The sequence below is a fragment of the Piliocolobus tephrosceles genome, chromosome 10, assembly GCF_002776525.5.
Source record: "Piliocolobus tephrosceles isolate RC106 chromosome 10, ASM277652v3, whole genome shotgun sequence".
Taxonomy (NCBI): Eukaryota; Metazoa; Chordata; class Mammalia; order Primates; family Cercopithecidae; genus Piliocolobus; species Piliocolobus tephrosceles.
Window position 1 is genome coordinate 12,400,045 of NC_045443.1, and position 20,918 is coordinate 12,420,962.

General features: G+C 44.1%; 1 protein-coding gene across 2 annotated transcripts in view; it reads left to right on the plus strand.

Moving 5' to 3' along the window:
- The first annotated feature begins 3,113 nt into the window (after positions 1 to 3,113).
- BORCS5 (BLOC-1 related complex subunit 5) overlaps positions 3,114 to 20,918 on the plus strand; it is a 115,937-nt gene continuing 98,132 nt past the window's right edge. The window contains exons 1-2 of one of the 2 annotated variants that reach the window (XM_023226119.1): positions 3,114 to 3,216; positions 7,777 to 7,920. In XM_023226119.1, the coding sequence (XP_023081887.1) occupies position 3,216; positions 7,777 to 7,920 (145 nt within the window). In that variant the 5' untranslated portion in view covers positions 3,114 to 3,215. Of the gene's footprint in view, positions 3,602 to 7,776; positions 7,921 to 20,918 lie in introns of both variants that reach the window. The other variant, XM_023226118.2, reaches the window with a different exon arrangement.

The following is a 20,918-nucleotide window of genomic DNA, read 5'->3' on the forward strand; positions in this document are numbered from 1 at the left end:
TTTTTGAGACGGAGTCTAGCTCTGTCGCCCAGGCTGGAGTGCAGTGGCGGGATCTCAGCTCACTGCAAGCTCCGCCTCCTGGGTTTACGCCATTCTCCTGCCTCAGCCTCCCGAGTAGCTGAGACTACAGGCGCCCGCCACCTCGCCCGGCTAGTTTTTTGCATTTTGTTTTTTTTTTAAGTAGAGACGGGGTTTCACAGTGTTAGCCAGGATGGTCTCGATCTCCTGACCTCGTGATCCGCCCACCTCGGCCTCCCAAAGTGCTGGGATTACAGGCTTGAGCCACCGTGTCCGGCCCAGAGACCTAATTAATATTCTAGAAAATTCTCTCTACCTGCCACAGGAGGGATGGATTGAAGGATGTGAGGCCAGAGGCCTCTCTTCCAAGAAACGGAAGTGATAAGGCCCTGAAATGGGCATGGAGATCGAGGAGAAATTAACAGGAGAGGCTCTCCAGGATGCAGCAATTGGTTGCATGTGGTGCTGAGAGTAAGCAGGCTTCTGGCTTGGGAGCCTGGTTGGATAGGGGTACCAGGTCATATAAAGACATGGGAAGAGGAGTCAGTCTGGAGTGGACAGAGGCATGATGAGTTTTGAAAACATGAGTCCTGGTTTTGTAACTTACTAGTTGTGTGACCAAGAATAAATCACTTAACTTTTCTGTAAAAATAGGAAAGTGTTATCTAGTTTATACACAGGTCATAATATAGACCTTTTTATGCAGGTCTAACATATAGACCTGTAGACCTGTAAACTCAAAAAGGTTGTTCAATTGCTAGTTATTACATATACAATAACACAATCTGCTGCTCATGTAGAAGGGATTTAAAAGGTGCTAAAAGACATCAATCTCAAATGTTTCCTAGCTATAAAGCTCTTCCAGCAGACTCCTTATGTTATATAAATGCTCATTTAATTTTCTTGCCACCAGACTGTAAGTACAGGGGCTGGGCCTTGTTGCATTTTTAATTCTTAGTGTGTAGCAAGTGCCTAGAACATTTCAGGTTCCCAAGAAATGTTAAGCCAGTGAAGAAAGGAATTTTATCGTCATATGTTCTTTTTCTGAATATAGCTTTATGGATATAGAATTTGCATACCATACAATTTACCCTGGTAAAGTGTACTCTACGGTGGTTTTTAATATATTCAGAGTTGTGCACTCATCATTACAATTTTAGAACACTTTCATCAACCCCAGAAAGAAACTCCATACCCAATAATAGTGAGTCTACATTTCCCTTCCACCTACCCCTCCTCAGCCTTAGGCAACACTAATATATTTCTCTCTCTGTAGTGCTTCTCCTGGACATTTCATATAAATGGAATCTACAATATGTGGTCTTTTGTGACAGGCCTTTTTCATATTGAATAATGTTGTCAAGGTTACTCTGTGTTGTAGCATGTATCAGTATTTCATCCTTCCCTTATTTTGGCTGAATAAATATTCCATTACACGGATATACCATACTTTATCCATTCATCAGTTGATGGGATAGAAGATCTTTTTAAGAATGAAATGTTTACCCAAAAGAAAGCATAAAAAACACCATCACATCAGTATGGACTGGTGTATGGAACACAAGGCAAATATACTTTTATGTGGAAAGGGGGAAATAAGAGCCAGAATGAGTTATTCTCCATTCCTCACCCCTTTTACCTCTTCTCTCACCTACTCCTCAAAGAGGAAATCTGGGAGGGGAAGCAAGGACTCTCCAAAAGGCAATGGTCTCACTGCTTAGTGGGCCCTTCCCAGTCCGATCAGCCTGGTGTGGTTTATGTAAACCTCAAGCCTAGTCAGACACAACCTTCTAGAAGCCTGCCCTGATCTCTCAGGCAGTTTTTAGTTCTATTTTCATATTCCCAGAGACCACTGTACTTAGATTCATTTGCATTTTTCCCATTGTATTGCAATGGTGAGTAGAGGAAAGAGCATCAGACAGTCCTAAATAGTTCCACCACTCACCACCTGCTGACCATGGAGGAGTCACCTACTTACGGGCTGCAGGGTTGCTGTGAAAATTAAATAAGGTAAAATAGGGGAAATCATTGTGATATAGTAGAGTGGAAGGGACTTAAAAATCAGTCTACTTGACACTTCTTCTGAGACTATATTTTATGCATATAAAATCTCAAGACATTTACTTAAATTTTTTTTTTTTTTTTTTTTTTTTTTTTTAAAGAGACAGAGTCTGGCTCTGTCGCCCAGGCTGTAGTGCAGTGGCACGATCTCGGCTCACTGCAAGCTCCGCCTTCCAGGTTCACGCCATTCTCCTGCCTCAGCCTCCCGAGTAGCTGGGACTACAGGCGCCCGCCATCACGTCCGGCTAAATATTTTGGTATTTTTAGTAGAGACGGGGTTTCGCCGTGTTAGCCAGGATGGTCTCTATCTCCTGACCTCGTGATCCGCCCGCCTCGGCCCTCCAAAGTGCTGGAATTACAGGGGTGAGCCACCGCGTCCGGCCTACTTGAAATTTCTTGACGCAAACAACGTAATATAAAATGAGTTGCAAAGTTCGGAGAACTCCAAAGCCAGCTAACTCCTTGATGGCATTGCATTGCTAGGTCTACTTCCTTGCCCTGGTAAAAGTGGCAGTTTCCTTTCTGGATTACTCCCTCCTCACCTTTTGTTAGTTTCAGAGTGACCCGTTGATAACTGTCAAGGTTCCCAGAAAGCGCCTAGCCAAAAAGGTTCCTCACTTCTCTTTAAAGATGTGCACTCCCTAATACATGAATCAGCACTTTCTATTTCTTAATTTTTCTCTCATTTCCAGCTGCTGCCTTCACCGCCTTCTGGTATTTTTTTGTTTGATCGTCCACTGCTAAACTCCCAGCTCTTCAGAATTAAAAATGAACTTTGCATCCACGTTGTTGTGGGTTCGAATCCTGGGTCTATCTAGCGTCTTTTTCTCCATCTGTAAAACAGGGTTAAAAATATCTTGTTTGTAAAGTTGTTCTCACATGTGGGTACTGAAGCGCTTAATAGCGTGGGTGGTGTTTGCAAGGTGACGCAACAGGAAAGGGCTTACCCTTTTCGGCAGTTCTGGCTTCAAGGAGGTCAGGCCCTTTAAGGTAGCGTCGCCCTAAGTCGCAGGACTGGGTCTCTCCGCCCCTCCCTCGGGCCGGGGGCGGGGCCTCCTAACCCGGAACTGACGGTCGGGCGTAGCCGGCACCGCCCATCTGCATCCCGGAAGGAGCGAGCTTGCGGCGAGTGAACCAGTGAGTGAAAGCGGCGCCGCCCGCCGGCCGCAGGTGCGGCAAAGCCAGTGTCAGCTGCAGGTTCTCTTAGGGCTCCCGGAAAGGAGGGCGAGCCGCGTGCATTCGCGCCGCGCCTCCTTGCGTTTCTGTTCCCCAAATAGGGCCTTTCCTCCCGCCGCCCAGGCCCCTGCGTGGGCTGGACGCGTCAGCCCCACACATTAGCCTCGCTGCGCCGCCCAGACTCTACCTTGCCTCCCCGTCCCGGTCCCTGGCCCCTGCCCTGTCGCCCGCCGCTGGAGCGGTGACCGCCCGGCCCGCCGTTCTTCTGCTGCTACCGCTGCCGGCATCATGGGCAGTGAGCAGAGCTCCGAGGCTGAGAGCCGACCCAACGATCTGAACTCCTCAGGTCGGTGTCCTAACCCACCCCCCTCCAGCCCGCCCTGTCTGCTTGCAGAGCGGGCTGCCTCCCAGACTAGTGGGGTCTGGGACTGCGGACGGGAACGCACAGAAAAAGCCCTCACCATGTTACTAGGAAAAAAAAAAAGTCACCATCTGTCCTGGCCTCAATTCCCCTGATGGAAGTGCCTGTGACTGCAAGCTAAGCCAGCGTGGGCGCCGGTGCCCGTTCTTTATTTTCAAAACAGCCGTTTCTCCCAGCTACAGCCTACTGTTTAAAAGACGACCTAATTAATTTTTGGCTCTAGTGCTCATGGCTGATGTAGTGAGATTTGGCTCACACAGTGGATGGATTATAGGACCTCTAAGAACAGGCTGTTTCTTAAAAAACGGGTGGTAGAGGTTCCTTTTCTGAAGGGATATGTGATAGGTGTTCACTTTGAACCCTTGAGTGCAGAGGTCTCCAGAAACAGCTTTTTCTTCTCAGAAGGTGTCTTGGTCCCTTTTCTATCTTATAGAGGTTGACCAGACAGCAGGCTCTGGTGTTTTCCATTGTTCCCTGTCCATGATTTTTAGATTCCTCTAAGCGTTTGAGACAAGAATGGGAGGATTATTGTGTTTGCGATACAGTGAGTGTTCAATACATAAAACAGCTGATGTTTAATTGAGGACCATTTGCTGCTTTTTTTTATTACCCACGCAGGCCAGGACAGCTGGGAGTGCTTTGGTTAAGCTCCGGGGTTGCTAACGCAAATTAGTTAATCCGGGTCCTAAAAAGAGTCCCCGATTTTAGAAGTTCTCTGTTCTTGATAGGATTTGTAGTTCATAAATAGGCAAGCTAATAGATCTAAGGGTGTTTCACTTTGAAGTGTGACCTTCAAGACTAGTTCAGACCTACATTCTGGGGGACTGGATTGGGGCAGCTTTGAATGGTGGGCAGCGTCTACTAGCTTTGCTACGTTTTTCTATTTCCTTGGAAGGCCCAGAGTGTCATATTTGTTTTAAGAAATATAATCATTGTGACATCTGACATTTTTGCCTCTATGGCAGGGCAGAAACATATTTGGGGGGAAGCGGTGTGGCATCTTTTTAATATGCTTGCTTGCCCATAAACCAACAGCATTTGCGCATTTCCGATGTTAGAATTTGCCTATTCCCCTGTGCCAAGTACTTTACATACATTTACATAGAATTTTTGCAGTAATCCCATTTTACAGATAAGGTAGTAGAGGCTAGCTGGAATGTTTCGAACTCCCCTTTCCTCTGGCATCTGGGGAAGGAGGAATCACAATTTATAGCAGGAAAGATTTCTGGCATGGCTTTTGTAAAATGTTAGGTAAATTACCAAAACAGGTAAAGAAATATTTCTTGAAAAGAAATAAAAGCAGCAGAGATTTTTCTAAAAAAGGGAATGCCAAGCTTCCGGAGACGAGCTTCTAGGAGACAGAGCAGTTCTATGACATCCCTGGATTAACCTTTGAGATATGACTACAGTGAGCCTGGGAATATTACCTTCTAGAGCGTAAAACGCTTTAAAGATTCATTCATGCCGCAGTCTGGAAGATATTTGGGGGAGAGGATGATTTCTTGGTCCAGGGAGTCCTTTATAATATTAATCTCTTCCTTCCAAATGGATTACTTTCTCCCAAGGAACCTGAATTGATCTCCCCCTTTGTCCTCCAAATTTCTGATTTTTGCCTCAGCCTAGAATGGACTTACTGGCTATTTTTGCCCTGGACTAATGCTATAATTTTAAGAATGAAGGGGCTGAAGTCCTAGCTACTCAGGAGGCACAGGTGGGAGGGTTGCTGGAGTCCAGGAGTTTAAATAATAAACTTTTTTTTTGGGGGGGGGGGGGGGACAGAGTCTCACTGTTGCCTAGGCTGGAGTGCAGTGGCATGATCCTGGCTCACTGCAACCTCTGCCTCCCAGGTTCAAGCAATTTTCATGCCTCAGCCTCCTGAGTGGCTGGGATTACAGGGACCTCACACCTGGATAATTTTTGCATTTTTTTAGTAGAGATAAGGTTTAACCATGTTGGACAGGCTGATCTCTAACTCCTGACCTCAAGTGATCCACCTGCCTTGGCCTCCCAAAGTGCTGGGATTACAGGAGTGAGCCACCGTGCCCAGCCACCTTGACTTAAAAAAAAAAAAAAAAAAATGGCTGAAGCCTCTGGAATAGGCCAGTCATTTGGGGGTTGAGACCAGGGTTTTTTCCTGGACTTACTGAACATAGCTGGCTTGATGTGGTAGGGTGGATAGACAGCTTTGCAACTCTAGTGTGGCAGAGATGGGCCTTGTGTACCAGTAACTTAGAGACCTCTAATTCCTTTCCTAACTTTCTTTTTTTTTTTTTTAGACAGAGTCTCGCTCTGTCGCCCAGGCTGGAGTGCAGTGGCCAGATCTCAGCTCAGTGTAAGCTCCGCCTCCCGGGTTTACGCCATTCTCCTGCCTCAGCCTCCTGAGTAGCTCGGATTACAGGCGCCCGCCACCTCGCCTGGCTAGTTTTTCATATTTTTTTTGGTAGAGACGGGTTTCCCCGTGTTAGCCAGGATGGTCTCGATCTCCTGACCTCGTGATCCGCCCGTCTCGGCCTCCCAAAGTGCTGGGATTACAGGCTTGAGCCACCGCGCCTGGCCCCTTTCCTAACTTTCTAGCACTGCTGACTTTGGGCAAGTCACAGTTAAATTTTGTACCCTTTATTTCTCGTTTTAGAAATAGGGATATATATATATATATATATCTCAAGATATCAGGATAATTAAAGAAGGAGAAAATGAAAACAGTCTGCCTATACTTTTATGTGCTGAAAAAGAAAACGTTTGGTTGCGAAAGAAGTTTATTCATGTTATATAATCCTGTAATGGGTCAGGCACGGTGGCTCACACCCGTAGTCCCAGCACTTTGGGAGGCCAAGGCGGGTGGATCACGAGGTCAGGAGTTGGAGACCAGCCTGGCCAATATGGTGAAACCCCACCTCTACTAAAAATACAAAAATTAGCCAGGTGTGGTGGCAGGTGCCTATAGTCCCAGCTACTCAGGAAGCTGAGGCAGGAGAATTACTTGAACCCAGGAGGCGGAGGTTGCAGTGAGCTGAGATTGCATCACTGTGCTCCAGCCTGGCAATAGAGCGAGGCTCTGCATCAAAATAAAATAAATTCCTGTAATGTCTGAGGGTTTTTGTTGTTGCTGTTTTGTTTTGTTTTTTGAGACTGTTGTTCTCTCACCCATGCAGGGGTGTGATCATGGCTCACTGCGGTCTTGACCTCCTGGGCTCAAGTGATCCATCTCAGCTTCCTGAGTCGCTGGGACTATAGTGTGCACCACCACATCTGACTAATTAAAAGAATTTCTTTTGTAGAGACAGGGTCTCACTATGGTTGGTCTTGAACTCCTGGACACTGGTGATCCTCCTACCTCAGCCTCTCAAAGTGCTGAGATTACAGGTATAAGCCACCACACCCAGCCTGAGGTGTTTTTTTTTTTTTTTTTTTTTTTTTTGAGATGGAGTCTCGCTCTGTCGCCCGGGCTGGAGTGCAGTGACCGGATCTCAGCTCACTGCAAGCTCCGCCTCCCGGGTTTATGCTATTCTCCTGCCTCACCCTCCCGAGTAGCTGGGACTACAGGCGCCCGCCACCTCGCCTGGCTAGTTTTTTGTATTTTTTTTAGTAGAGACGGGGTTTCACCGTGTTAGCCAGGATGGTCTCCATCTCCTGACCTTGTGATCCGCCCGTCTCGGCCTCCCAAAGTAAGTCTCACTCTGTTGCCCAGGCTCGAGTGCAGTGGCACGATCTTACCACACCTCAACCTCTGCCTCTTGGGCTCAAATGATTCTCCTGCCTCAGCCTCCTCAGTAGCTGGGATTATAGGGACCCACCACCATGCCCTCTTAATTTTTGGCCAGGCTGGTCTCAAACTCCTCACCTCAGGTGATCTGCCCGCCTTGGCCTCCCAAAGTGCTAAGATCACAGGCATGAGCCATCGTGTCTGGCTCCAGCTTGAGTTTTTTAAAAATGCTATAGAAAATAGTTTCTATAATTCCTTCCCACCACCCCAACCCCAACTGCAAGATAGCTACATTGTATAAAATTATTCTTTTTAATCACTACACCAAAAACTGCCTTTGTGAGGCAGAGGTGCCTAACTAATACACATCTCCTAAGCAGTGTAACTTTATTTTCAGTGACTCCTTCACCAGCCAAGCATAGAGCCAAGATGGATGATATTGTGGTTGTAGCTCAGGGCTCCCAGGCCTCACGAAATGTCAGCAACGATCCTGATGTCATCAAGTTGCAAGAGATTCCAACCTTCCAGCCCCTTTTGAAAGGTAAAGGATTGCATTTTGTTTTATCTGAATTTGCTGGAGAGATTTGTGTAGCCCTACTACTTTCTCTCTACATATCCATTTATTTTGCTCTCTCATCTCCTTTAGGTCTTTGCTTAAATGGCATGTTCTCAGTGAAGCCTTTCTTGATTTCTCTAATTAAAATTGCAGACCCTTTCCCTACCTGTTTTTCTCTATAGCCCTTAATTATCATTGACCTATTGCAAATATGTTTAGTGTCTGTATTTCTCTGCTAGAATGTGAGCTCCATGATGGCAGGTATTTCTTCTTTTGCTCACTGTTGAGTTCCCAGCACTTGAAATGGAACCTGGTATAAGATAGGGACTGGGTAAGTGAATGAATGAGGTCGAAAATGGCCCTTTCCTGTTATATTCCCATGAAAAGATTTTCATTCTTACTTGTGATCCGGACAGTGGGTGGACTAGTTCAGATCCGTAGAGAAAATCTCCATCACTGCTGATACACTTGTAATTAATCCTGGCGTCTGTTTTATGTGAGAGTGTGTGTTTGAAAAGAGAGATTACCCACCCAGTTAGCATATATTGTGGTAGTTACCTTTTGACACCAAGGCCACAACTTTATTATTTTCGTGTCTCCATTAAGTAGTGGAGATGATTTTATATTAACTGGTGTTTCTGCTGTAAGAGTCCTTTAGTTCCCTCCTCCCTCACCCCGACTAAAGATTAGGAAATAATGAACATAAGGCCCTGGTTTACTTAACTTGGTATAATACAATGTAAAACATCTTACATTTACATAGCTATTTGTTTTTTTTTGTTTGTTTGTTTTTTTTTTTTGAGACAGAGTCTTGCTCTGCCCCCAGGCTGGAGTGCAGTGGCGCGATCTCGGCTCACTGCAAGCTCCGCCTCCCGGGTTCACGCCATTCTCCTGCCTCAGCCTCCCGAGTAGCTGGGACTACAGGCGCCCGCCACCTCGCCCGGCTAGTTTTTTTGTATTTTTAGTAGAGACAGGGTTTCACCGTGTTAGCCAGGATGGTTTCGATCTCCTGACCTCGTGATCCGCCCGTCTCGGCCTCCCAAAGTGCTGGGATTACAGGCTTGAGCCACCGCGCCCGGCCTACATAGCTATTTGTATTAAGATGTCCCTCCTCATACACATATCATCCCTTTAATTCTCACATCATTAAACGTGTTTCAATGATTGGGGTGAGATCAGGCAGCTGGTATATAGAGGTTGAACTTGAACCTTCTTCATTGATGTCAAATCCTACGTTACACTGTTTCACACTATTTAAAAAACAAAAACAAATGGTGCTCTATAGATGATCCATATATTGTCTTATTCTTACCAGTGCTTCATCTGTTTCATAGATAAGGAAATACAAGCTTTCAATTTCTTCCCTACAGGCCTCAGGGTTAGACTTTGGTAAACATTCTGACTTTTATGTAAAATAACACTATATATATATATATATATATATTTTTTTTTTTTTTTTTTGAAACAGAGTTTTCGCTCTTGTTCCCCAGGCTGGAGTGCAATGGCGTGATCTTGGCTCGCTGCAACCTCTGCCTCCCAGGTTCAAGCGATTCCCCTGTCTCGGCCTCCTGAAGTAGATGGGATTACAGACGCCTGCCACCATGCCAAGCTAAAATTTTTATTTTTTTTTAGTTGAGATGGGGGTTTCACCATGTTGGTCAGGCTAGTCTTGAACTACTGACCTCAGGTAATCCACCCACCTCGGCCTCCCAAAGCACTGGGATTACAGGCGTGAGCCCCCTTGCCTGGCCTACTCATCTTCTTAGTTTTCATGATTTTGAGGAATAATGTGATTCTCTAAAGAAGCTGACAATAGTAGGGCATGGTGGCTCACACCTGTAATTCCAGCACTTTGGGAGGCTGAGGCAGGAGGATCACTTGAGTCCAAGAGTTCAAGACCAGCCTGGGCAATACAGTGAAACTCTGTCTTGACAGATAATACAAAAAATTAGCTAGGCATGGTGGCACATGTCTGTTGCCCTAGCTACTTGGGAAGCTGACGGAGGAGGATCGTTTGAGCCCAGGAGGTCAAGGGTGCAGTGAGCAGTAGTCATGTCAGTACACTTCAGCCTAGGTGACAGAGTGAGATCTTGTCTCCAAAAAAAAGGTCCGCTGGGCATGGTGGCTCATGCCTTTAATCCTAGCAGTTTGGGAAGCTGAGGCGGGTGGATCACCTGAGGTCAGGAGATCGAGACCATACTGGCCAACATGGTGAAATCCCGTTTCTATTAAAAGTACAAAAAATTAGCCGGGCACGGTGGCGCGTGCCTGTAATCCCAGCTACTCAGGAGGCTGAGGCAGGAGAATTGCTAGAACCGGGAGATGGAGGTTGCAGTGAGCCGAGATTGTGCCGTTGCATTCCAGCTTGGGCAACAAGAGTGAAACTCCATTTCAGAGGGAAAAAAAAACACAAACCCACAAAAATCTGCATATAACTTTAAGCTTACCCAAAACTTGACTACTAATCGCCTTCTGTTTGCTAGAGGCCTTACTGATAGCAGAAACAGTTGATTAACACATCTTTTGTGTTATATGTATTATATACTGTATTATTACAATCAAGTAAACTAGACAAAAGAAAATGTATGAAGCAAATTATAAGGAAGGCCAGGTGCAGTGGCTCATGCCTGTAATCCCAGTACTTTGGGAGGCTGAGGAGGATGGATTACTTCAGGTCAGGAATTTGAGATCAGCCTGGCCACCATGCTGAGACACCATCTCCACTGAAAATACAAAAATTAGTTGGGTGTGGTGGCGTGCAGCTGTAGTCCCAGCTACTTGGGAGGCTGAGGCACAAGAATTGCTTGAACCCGGGAGGCAGAGGTTGCAGTGAGTCAAGATCATGCCGCTGCACTCCAGCCTGGGTGACAGAGTGAGACTCGGTCTCAAAAAAAAAAAAAAAGAAAAAAAGAAAATTAAAAGGAAGAGAAAGTATATTAACTATTCATTGAGTGGAAGTGGATCATCAGAAAGATCTTCATCATTGTCTTCACGTTGAGTAGGCCGAGAAGGAGGAAAAGGAGGGGTTAGTTTTGCTGTCTTAGGGGTGGCAGAGGCAGAAGAAAATCCACATATAAGTGGACCCATGTGGTTCAGACACATGTTGTTGTTCAAGGGTAACTGTAATTCATTTTATGATCATCACTAGTAGGGGAAATATGTAGGAGAAGACTTTGTGTTAAGGGAAGCTAACCTCAGATTTGAAGTCATCAGTGAGGGCTGGGCATGGTGGCTCACATCTATAATCCTAGCACTTTGGAAGGCCGAGGCGGTTGGATCACCTGAGCACAGGAGTTTAAAACTAGCCTGGCCAACATGGCAAAACACTGTCTCTACAAAAAATACAAAACTTAGCTGGGCATGGTGGTGGGCACCTGTAGTTCCAGCTACTCAGGAGGCTGAGGTGGGAGTATCACTTGAGCCCAAGAGGTGGAGCTTGCAGTGAGCCAACATGGCATCACTGCACTCCAATCTGGGCGACAGAGCAAGACTCTGTCTCAAAATAAATAAATCATCACCGAGTGCCCTAAAAGTGAATAATTAATGTGATGCAGTTAATGCAATGCAACTGGACCTGGTTTCATTGATAAATGAGTTTTAACTGGGACTTTGCCACCAACTAGTATGTTGTCTGGCTTTGTTTTTCCACCTCTTTGAGCCTTGGTTATTAAGAACATTGAGAATAGGTGTAGGAAGGAGGAAGGGTAGTAAGGAGCAGGTTACAGGAAGAGGTTATCTGGGATTTGGTTAAGGAAGGTAGAGACGCCGGGTGCGGTGGCTTAAGCCTGTAATCCCAGCACTTTGGGAGGCCGAGACGGGCGGATCACGAGGTCAGGAGATCGAGACCATCCTGGCTAACACGGTGAAACCCCGTCTCTACTAAAAAAATACAAAAAACTAGCCGGGCGAGGTGGCGGGCTCCTGTAGTCCCAGCTACTCCAGAGGCTGAGGCAGGAGAATGGCATAAACCCGGGAGGCGGAGCTTGCAGTGAGCTGAGATCCGGCCACTGAACTCCAGCCCGGGTGACAGAGCAAGACTCCGTCTCAAAAAAAAAAAAAAAAAAAAAGGAAGGTAGAGATGAGATCATGGCTCACTGCAGCCTCAACCTCCTGGGCTCAAGTGATCCTCCCACCTCAGCTTCCAGAGTAGCTGGGACTACAGTGTGCACCACCACACCCGGCTAATTAAAAAATATATATATTTTTTGTAGAGACAGGGTCTCACTATGTTGCCCATGTTGGTCTCGAGCTCCTGGACTCCAGTGCTCCTCCTACCTTAGCCTCCCAAAGCGCTGAGACTACAGGCATGACCACCATGCCTGGCCCAAGTTTTAAAAAATACTATAGAAAATAGTTTCTATAACTCATCCCCTCCCTGCACCCCCACTTGATGAGAATGGCATGAATCTAGAAATGACAACCTGTGGCTGTGGCCAGACTACAGCAAGCAAAAAGCCAGTGAGCATTTAAGGCAATGCTCATGTTTCACTTGTGAAGACGAAACATCTTGGGCCGTGATTAGGAAAGATAGGCAAAGGGGGTGGGAATGATCAGTGTAATTATGATAATAATATTTTATCCCCCATGCTTCTACATAATAGCTATTGTTCTTTCCGTTTTTATAGATTAAAATATTGAGGCCTAGAGAGCTTAAATTAATTGCTTGAAGTCACATGGCTATAAGTGATAGCACATTTTAAGATTGCATCAGGGCATAGAATGAGACTTCGTTTCCAGTTCTAGCAAAGCCTATTATAGAAATCACTAGGATATACAGGAACTAGCATGGTGGGTATGAGGTTGTTTGGGTTTTTAGGTGCAGCATTTGTTGCAGAGCCTTCTGCTTTGACATTGTTCTGCCTGATAATTAAAAGCCCTGCCCTCTGCCTCCTGGGCTGCTGCAGGGGCCACGCATCACTGTCGCCTTTATACTCTGATCTCTTTTCCCCTTTCCTGCTTTCAGGATGAGGCCATTCCTCAAAATAGTAAAAAGGCCACACAGTGAAGGCTGTACCCCCCAGGTTTGATTTCAGAAAGCTTTTATTCAACTTAATGACAGTTTATTCTTTCAAAACAATATATTCAAGTATTACACAGAGTTCACTATTGTTTCATAATGTCATATGATGTAATGCTAATGCTGGTGGGTGATCTGCAGAGGCAGTGGCTGGGCGAGTTTGGGGCTATTTGTATGACTGAGGTAATGTTTGCATTTTTAATAAGCAAGCAGATTCTTTCTTTGGCCTTAACCCTTTTGCATAAATATACCAGAGTATAATTTATGCTCCATAATCCAAATAGCTGTTCCTTTTTTTGATCAAAGGGATTTCTGTTTTTCATAGCAGTGTCTGAATTAGTAATTTATTTTGACATGTAAAGCATTTTATAGGAAATTAAAGATTAAAAAATGAGAAAGTAGCCACAAATGGCTGTGACAGAACACAAAGACAAAATAGTATATTCGATGTAAGTTAGCAAGATTCTAAGAAGTTAACAAACCCTGTATAGATTTCTTACTTGAAATTCAACCACTTATATTTTTTAATGAATCCCGCTCTATTGTATGTCATTCTATAGAAAGGAAATATTTGCAAAAGTAATATTGTTGATGTTTTATATATAAAAGTTACAAAAATAATTATTCTGTTGACTCTTAGTAGATGAATACATGCATATGTACACACATATGTGCATGTGACATTCTTTGCAACTGAGCTATCATTTTTGTTACTGACCTTGGGTACAACGTAAGAGATTGTCTTGCTGCCTAAGGAAGAGACAGTCTTTGTTAGTAACAAGGATGATCAAACATATACAGTGTAGATACTGAAATGATACTAAGCAACTTTGTTGGGAGTTTGGTGTTTGGTTATTAAGAACATGATGCATGTGAAGTAGATTTTGATAATTAAAAAGAGCCTGGGGCTTTTCATAGTGGAGCGAAATCTCATGAACAGCAGTGAAAGCTTTCAAATCACACGGAACATTGAGAATTAGAGCTTGAAAGTGTAGCTAGGGGAGAATGAAGCAATGGAAAAAGGGCAATAAGGAGAGCATGATGGAACTAGGTTTCAAATGACCAGTTTCTTCACATTGTTCTATCATCTGGACAAATAAAAGTCTTTGCAGTCATCAGATGTCTGCCTCTACCAGCTGTCAGACCTTACCATTGCATTGGAAAATGGCAGCCAAAGGAGGGGACAAGAGAATGGATCTTAATCAGAGCCACGGTCTTCTCTGGATGGCTTAAAGGTCATCTCTAAACCCAGGGGTAATCCTAAGTATATTTTCCCCCAAATACCGTATCGGAAAGATTGATGACTTATTCCTGATTACTTTATAGATTTGTATTTGTAATAGCTCTTCAGTTAAGCTTTTAAACATGGCTAATCAGAGAAGTGTGAGTTGTGTGTAAAAACAAAAGCAAGAATAAACATAGCTGTTTACCAGCATTGGGTTAGCCTTAGAAGAGGGGGAAGTACCAGGTGAATGGTTGCTTTCAACCGGTTGAGAAGGTGAAGCTGTCTCACCAGAACACCCTCATTTTTCCCCTCACTCCCATGAATCTGTGTGCCTGCATCCGTTCTTGTTTCTTTCCATTAAATCTCAGAGAGGGTATCCGTGCCTTTCTCTGAAACTTAAGCCATTCTGTTTCACTCTTTTCATTTGCTGGGACTTTGCTCCTGCCTTTTTGTTTTTTAGTCTAGCAACCAGCTTAGTGGACCTCTTTCTTCTTTTTTGAATATATAGCTTTTCCCATCTTAAAAACAAGACAAACACTTTCTTTCGATTTAGTTGCCCTCCTGGCTACCGTGCTGTCTCTTTTCTCATTTCTGCTGCTAAACTTACTGACTCCATGGCCGCTACATGCTGTCCCTGCATCCTTGATACCTCTGCCATTTGGGAAGTTCCCCTGGATAGGCTCTCATATATATAATTTCATCCATATTTGCTGCTTTGGAGGATTACTAGTGTTTTCTTTTCATGCTTGAAGTTATTTTCTGAGTTCACATCCTCCTCCTCTTTTCCATATTTAACACAGATTTCTATCCCACTTGTTAAAACTCCCTTCCTTTAGCTTGTGATACCTCCCCATCCAATGGTATTCTGGTTTTCTGTTTTTTTTTTTTTTATCTACTCATTAGTCTCTGTTCCTCTCTGCACAGCATTTTGCCTAGTGTTCTTTTGGAAAACCAAGATTCTAAGGAGCTTTAAGTATTCTGAAATATAGACATCATAATGATCGTAAGTCTCTGTCATCAACTTCAACTTTTTCTTCTTTTCCTTTCTTCTTCTTTTTTTTTTTTTGAGATGGGATCTTGATCTGTCATCCAAGCTGGAGTGTAGTGGCACGATCATAGTTCCCTGCAGTCTTGACCTCCCAGGTACAAGTAATCTTCCCACCTCAGCCTCCCAAGGAACTGGGACCACAGATGCGGCACACCTGGCTAATTTTTTTTTTTTTTTTTTTTTAATTTAGAGATGGGGTGTCACTTTGTTGTCCAAGCTGGTCTCAAGCTCCTGGGCTCAAGCAAACCTCCCACCCTGGCCTCCCAGAACACTGAGATTATAGGTGTGAGCCACTGCACCTGGCCAGCTTCAACTTCTTGTTCTGTTTGTCCGAACAGTCACTTTATTTTTTTTTTGAGACGGAGTCTCGCTCTGTCGCCCAGGCTGGAGTGTAGTGGCTGGATCTCAGCTCACTGCAAGCTCCGCCTCCCGGGTTTACGCCATTCTCCTGCCTCAGCCTCCCGAGTAGCTGGGACTACAGGTGCCCGCCACCTCGCCCGGCTAGTTTTTTGTATTTTTAGTAGAGATGGGGTTTCACCGTGTTAGCCAGGATGGTCTCGAACTCCTGACCTCGTGATCCACCCGTCTCGGCCTCCCAAAGTGCTGGGATTACAGGCTTGAGCCACCGCGCCCGGCCTCATTTTATTTATTCAACAAATACTGAATCTTCTTAGGCGAGTAATGTGCACTTGAAAAGAATGTGTTCTGTAGTTAATGGGTGTAGTGTTCTATAAATATCAGTTAGGTCAAGAAATGGTGATCGTCAAATCTTGTCTGTCTATATTGATTTATTTCATTAATTTGATCACTTAATGAAAGAGAGGTATTCAAATATCCAGCCATTTTTGTTAATTTGTCTATTCCGTTTATTCCATTGGTTTCTACTTTGTATGCTTTGAAAGTCTGTTATTAGGCATATATGCATTAATGATTATTATATTGATCCATCTTTATGAAAATGTCCTATCAATGTGTTATTACCCCTGTCTTGTAGTCTAATTTGTCTTGTATCAATATAGCCACTCCAGCTTTCTTACACTTAGTATTTGCATAGTATACATTTTACTATTCTTTACTTATTTTTATCGATTTATGTCTTTATATTTAAAGGGCATCTCTTGTGGACAGCATATAGTAGGGTCTTGGTTTTATATCTAGGCTGATAGTCTGCCTTTTAATTAGTGTATAAATTGATATGGTTGGATTTAGGTCTCCCATTTTGCGCTTCATTTTCTTTGTTTTCCTTTTTTTTTTTTTTTTTTTTTTTTTCTTTTTTTGAGACAGCGTCTTGCTCTGTTGCCCAGGCTGGAGTGCAGTGGCATGATCTCAGCTCACTACCAGCTCCACCACCCGGCTTCATGCCATTCTCCTGCCTCAGCCTCCCGAGTAGCTGGGACTACAGGTGCCCACCACCACGCCTGGCTAATTTTGTATTTTTAGTAGAGACGGGGTTTCACTGTGTTAGGCAGGATTGCCTTGATCTCCTGACCTTGTGATCCACCCACGTTGGCCTCCCAAAGTGCTGGGATTACAGGCATGAGCCACCACGCCTGGCCTTTCTCTTCATTTTCTATTTGTGCTGTGTGCTTTTGGTTACTTTCTTTCTTTCTTTTTTTTTTTTTTTTGAGACAGAGTCTCGCTCTGTCACCCAGCCTGGAGTGTAGTGGCTGGATCTCAGCTCACTGCAAGCTCCGCCTCCCGGGTTTACGCCATTCTCCTGCCTCAGCCTCCCGAGTAGCTGGGATTACAGGCACCTGCCACCTCGCCTGGCTAGTTTTTTGTATTTTTTAGTAGAGACGGGGTTTCACCGTGTTAGCCAGGATGGTCTCGATTTCCTGACCTCGTGATCCGCCCGTCTCGGCCTCCCAAAGTGCTGGGATTACAGGCGTGAGCCGCCACGCCCAGTCTTGGTTACTTTCATACTCCTTTCCTCCTTCCTTTGGAACAATTGCAGTTTTTTTTTTTTAGTACCTATTCCATTTTAGTTTCTTGTTTGGCTTTTTAAGTTATACTCCTTTGCGTTATTTTTTAGTGGTTGCTCTTGAGGTTACAATATAGTCTTCATTTATCATAGTTCATTTAGAATTACTATTGTATCACTTCATGTAAAATGTAGGAACCTTTCAATGGTGTAGTTTCATTCACCTCCCCAACTTCTTCTTCTTCTTTTTTTTTTTTTTTTTTTTAAAGAAAAAGTCTTGCTCTGTGGCCCAGGAGGGAGTGCACTGGCACAATCTCAGCTCACTACAACCTCTGCCTCTCCAGTTCAAGTGATTCTTGTGCCTCAGCCTCCCCCCCGAGTAGCTGGAACTACAGGTGTATGTCACTATGCCTAATTTTTTTATTTTTAGTAGAGATGGGGTTTCTCCAGGTTGGTCAGGCTGGTCTTGAACTCCTGACCTCAGGTGATCTGCCTGCCTCGGCCTCCAAAAAGGCTGGGATTGCAGGCATGAGCCACCACGCTTGGCCCACCTTCACTTCTTTGTGCTATTGCTTTCATGTATATTGCATCTACATACGTTAGAAATCCCATAGTGGTTTTACACACACAGACACACACGTTTTTGTTTTAAACAATAATATATCTTTTGAAGAGATTAAGAGAAGAAAATAACTATATATAGAATGTGATGTTTACCCACATAGTTAACATTTCCACAATTCCTAATCCCTTTCTCCAGTTTCTATTTGATGTCATTTATTTTTAGTTTAAAGGACTTCTTTTAGCATATCTTACAGTATAGGTCAGCAGGAAAAAAGTCCTGTTTTTAATCTATCTGAACATTTTGTTTGCCCACTTTTGTTATAAAGTCATTTTTTTGGTGTAATTACTAAGTTTTTGAAGAGATATTGTGAGACTCCATGAAATCTCATTTTTTAATGTACCTTTATTTCATTAGTTATAATATCTATTGATGATTCTTGCTTGAATTAATTATGCTGTGATGGCTACCAAATAACTGTTTTCTAATTTTTTCATTCCTTCTACATTTATTAGTTTATATTCTACTGGAAGGAATAGATTTCTCATCTCCCCGTTTATTTATTCAAATCAGTTTGGAACAGTCAACTCCTATTTTGTCCAATGAGTTGTACGTAATCTGTTATTATCATTATTTCTTTTCAATCTCATAATGTTCCCAAATTGGCCAGTGACAGCATCTTCAATCTAACTTACTGTGTCCTTTTAACATATTCCCCTTATTCTTTGAAAATGTCTTTCTTTTCTGGCACAATATAATGTTCCAGACTTACCTTGTTCTTCCATGGCCCCAGCTCTAGAATCAGGCATTTCTTAAAGGAACCCTGGTTCTTTTAATGGAGGGTCATATTTAGAATCTATTTCCAGACCTTCTCAGAAGATTTAGCTAGGGAATCCATAGATACACACCCACACATTTATACCTATGTTTATTTTTATATGTTATATATTTGGCAACACGATCTTGCCCTTTCACCCTGGCTAGAGTGCAGTGGCACAGTCACGGCTCACTGCAGCTTTGACCTCCTAGGCTCAAGGAATCCTCCTACCTCAGCCTCCCAAGTAGCTGGGACTACAGGTGCGTGCCACCAAGCCCAGCTAATCTTTTTGTATTTTTTGTAGAGATGGGGTTTCCCATTGTTGCCTAGGCTAGTGTCAAACTCCTGGGTGTAAGCGATCCATCCACCTCAGCCTCCCAAAGTGTTGGGATTAGAGGCGTGAGCCACCATGCCTGGCGTATATTTTCTATATATTGAAAATGATAAGTTCACACTAATGTGTTCTCTATGTACGTTGATTCACAGGTTTGTACTTTTAATCAAATACTGTGGTCATTATGTCGTCCAGTATTTTTCTGCTCCCACTATCTGCTTTTTGTGGGACTCCAATTCTATGTTAGACCACTTGATATTTTCTCACAGGTCACTGACACACCTTTCAATTTTTATTTTTAGTTTTTTCCTTTCTGTCCTTATTTTGGATAATTTTTACTGCTGTGTTTCCATGTTCAGTGGTCTTTTTTTCTGTCATGTCTGTACTGCTTTTAAAGGTGTTTTTAATTTCAGATGCTGTATTTTTCAGCTTTAGATTCTCCCCCTTAAATGTCTTTGATCTCTCTGCTTATCATGCTTATGTTTTCCTCTAGTTTTTGAACATATGAGTACTTTTATTTTATTTTATTTTATTTTTTGAGAGGGAGTTTCACCCTTGTTGCCCAGGCTGGAGTGCAGTGGCACAATCGCAGCTCACTGCAACCTCTGCCTCCGGGGTTCAAGCAATTCTCGTGCCTTAGTCTCCTGAGTAGCTGGGATTATAGCCACCCACCATCACACCCAGCTAATTTCTGTACTTTTAGTAGAGACGGGGTTTTGCCATGTTGGCCAGGCTGGTCTCGAACTCCTAACCTCAGGTGATCCACTTGCCTGAGCCTCCTAAAGTGCTGGGATTAGAGTGCGTTTATTTTAAAATTTACTTTACTAATTTTTTTTTTTCTTTTAGAGACAGGACCTCGCTCTGTTCTGTTGCCCAGGCTAGAGTGCAGTGGTATCACCATGGCTCACTAGAGCCTCAACCCCTGGGCTCAAGCAATCCACCTGCTTCAGTCCACGAAAGTGTTGGGATTAGAGGCATGCACCACCATACCTGGCCTGGATTTTGTTTTATTCCTTTAAGGATACCAGACTTTATTCTGGCATACGCATATGGTTAAGTTACTTGTAGTCATTGGGACCCTTCCCATACTTTCTTTTAAATATTGTTAGGGCTCATCTAGTGCAGTCGTTGCCTAGTTTAATTTAGCCTCATTACTAAGGTGAAATCCTTCTGAATACTCTACCTGTTCCCTTGTATATTATGAAGTCTCTCCACTGTGGCTGGTGGGAACATGAGCTCTTCAGAAAATGTTTGGCCTACTGCTTCCCTCTAACTGTTTCTCCAGTCTCTGGAATTTCACCTTACAAATTTGCAGATGATGTTTTCAGAGATTTAAGGGTACCCTGTGCAGATCTCAAGGCTGCCCCCTTCTCTCCCATATTCTGCTGTGTAAATCCTACCCACTTTAGTTTCTGCAAACTTTGCTCTTTCTCTAACTCAGTGAGGCTGCTAGCCTTTTTTTTTTTTTTTTTGGATGTGGAATCTTGCTCTGTCGCCAAGGCTGGAGTGCAGTGGCGCTGTCTTTGCTCACTGCAAGCTCTGCCTCCTGGGTTCACGCCATTCTCCTGCCTCAGCCTCCTAAGTAGCTGGGACTATAGGCGCCCGCCACCACTCCTGGCTAATTTTTTTTGTATTTTTAGTAGAGATGGGGTTTCACCGTGTTAGCCAGGATGGTCTTGATCTCCTGACCTCGTGATGTGCCTGCCTCGGCCTCCCAAAGTTCTGGGATTACAGGCGTGAGCCACCATGCCTGGCCGGCTGCTAGGCTTTTTTTGATGTCCATCCTGCTGTGGACTGAATGATTTTGTCTCCCTCCAATTCACAGGTTGAAATTGTAATCCCCAGCATGCTGTGTTAGGAGATGGGGTCTTGGGAAGTGATTTGGTCATGAGGGTGGAGCCCTCATGTCTTGGGAGTCACACCCTTACACGAAGAGGGAGAGGGAGGTTGCTTCCTCCCTCTGTTCTTAGCCACGTGAGGACACAAGGAGAAGACAGCCATTTGCAAACCAGGAAGAGTGCCCTCACCAAATACCACATCTGCCAGCACCTAAGTCTTG